This window comes from Tupaia chinensis, unplaced genomic scaffold, assembly GCF_000334495.1.
Source record: "Tupaia chinensis unplaced genomic scaffold, TupChi_1.0 Scaffold144326_1, whole genome shotgun sequence".
Classification (NCBI taxonomy): Eukaryota; Metazoa; Chordata; class Mammalia; order Scandentia; family Tupaiidae; genus Tupaia; species Tupaia belangeri.
Window position 1 is genome coordinate 263,976 of NW_006204184.1, and position 1,533 is coordinate 265,508.

The 1,533-nt window shown below is 65.7% G+C and overlaps 1 protein-coding gene across 1 annotated transcript in view; it reads left to right on the forward strand.

The window, feature by feature from the left end:
- The window catches only part of ARHGAP4 (Rho GTPase activating protein 4), a 15,422-nt gene that overhangs the window by 1,828 nt on the left and 12,061 nt on the right, over positions 1-1,533 (forward strand). The window contains 1 exon segment of the mRNA XM_027767572.1: positions 1,079-1,455. Within this exon segment, the coding sequence (XP_027623373.1) occupies positions 1,079-1,455 (377 nt within the window).

Sequence of the window (1,533 nt, forward strand, 5' to 3'; positions counted from 1 at the left end):
GGCCTGGCATGGCGTCTGCCCGTCCTGTCCTTTCGCCAGCCGTGTGTGCTAGCCCCTGGGAGCACAGCGCTGAACCGAGGGAGCAGCCCCGGGCGCGGGGCCGCGTGGGGGCGGTACACATCTGGCCCTGCAGTTCACTTCAGTCCTGACCAGGGTAGCCGGGGTGTCCAGAAACAGGGCAGGAAGAGGCCAGGCCTAGTTTGGGGAAAAGGTGTTTCCTGACACGGTCTGCGAGGGCATAGCCTAGGGGTGCCGCGGCATGCTCCCCCATGCTGGTGCACCCCAGCAGCTGCTGGGCAGAGGGGCAGTACGAGGCTAAGGCAGCAGCCGAGACGTGGCGGAGGGGAGGGGTATTGAGCTGAGTGGCCCAGGGATGTCCATGGAATTAAATGACATTTACTTTTATCCCCCAAATGGTACCTGCCCTGATTGTATTTCCAGTGGTGTTAGTGCCACCAGTCGGTGCTGGGGGCCAGCCTCAGGAGGGGTAGGGGGACCCTACGCCTCGCTCACTTGGCCCAGCGGACCAGGCTGCCATTCTCCCAGCTGTCTGCCAGCTCAGTGGGAAGAAGGCACTTCAGGATTCCAGGGTGGCCAGGGGCGGTGGAGGGGCTGGGGCTAAGGCCACCAGGTCATCGAGGCCCAGCAGAGTGCCCGGTGCCTGGACCTGAGCAGCCCGCGTACAGGGCAGCTGCTACACCCAAGCCCTAGATACCAAGAGGGAGGGACCAGGGAGGGTCAGGAAGCCACAGGCAAGTCAGGGCTGCCTTCTGCCTGCCCATGGGGATCAGCTTCGAGCTCCCCAGGCAGCACAGCTGTGCTCTCAGCCTTTGCATGGCTCTCCCCTCTCACTGGGGCACCCTTCCTCTTCCACCTCAACCTGCGGGGACCTGCCACTTTGCTTCGGCCTCAACACCGAGGGTCCTTTCGCAGAGGCTTCCCTGAGCCCAGCTTGGCTAGGCCAGTCATGATGGGGTGACAGAGCTGATGAGCAGGGTCGTCAGGGTACCTCTGCCTCTCCCACCCATGTGCGCTGGCCAGACTGAGCCATGGTCCCCCTGCAGAAATGCGCTGCGCGGTCTGGAGCTGCAGGGGGAGCTGCGGCGGGAGCTGCTGCAGGAGCTGGCAGAGTTCATGCGGCGCCGCGCCGAGGTGGAGCTGGAGTATTCCCGGGGCCTAGACAAGCTGGCTGAGCGCTTCTCCGCACCAAAGCTTCCGGTGGGTAAGGTACTGGAGGGTGGCGGGGGACCCGGGGCTCCTGCTCCCTGGGCTGAGGGCCCCTCTGCCCCCAGGAAGGAGCCGTCCCTCCTGTCGCCCGTGCACTGTTGGGCTGTGTTGCTACAGCAGACTCGGCAGCATGGCCGGGAGAGTGCGGCCCTCGGTGAGTTGCTGGCCGGGCCCCTGGCCCAGCGCCTTGGCCACATCTCCGAGGACGTGGGGCGCATCATCAAGAGGGTAAGGCTGTGGCCCTGGGCTGTGGGCAGAGGGGCCCGTGTGGAGTGCAGCCTGGCCGGCCGAGTCCCAGCCCCCATC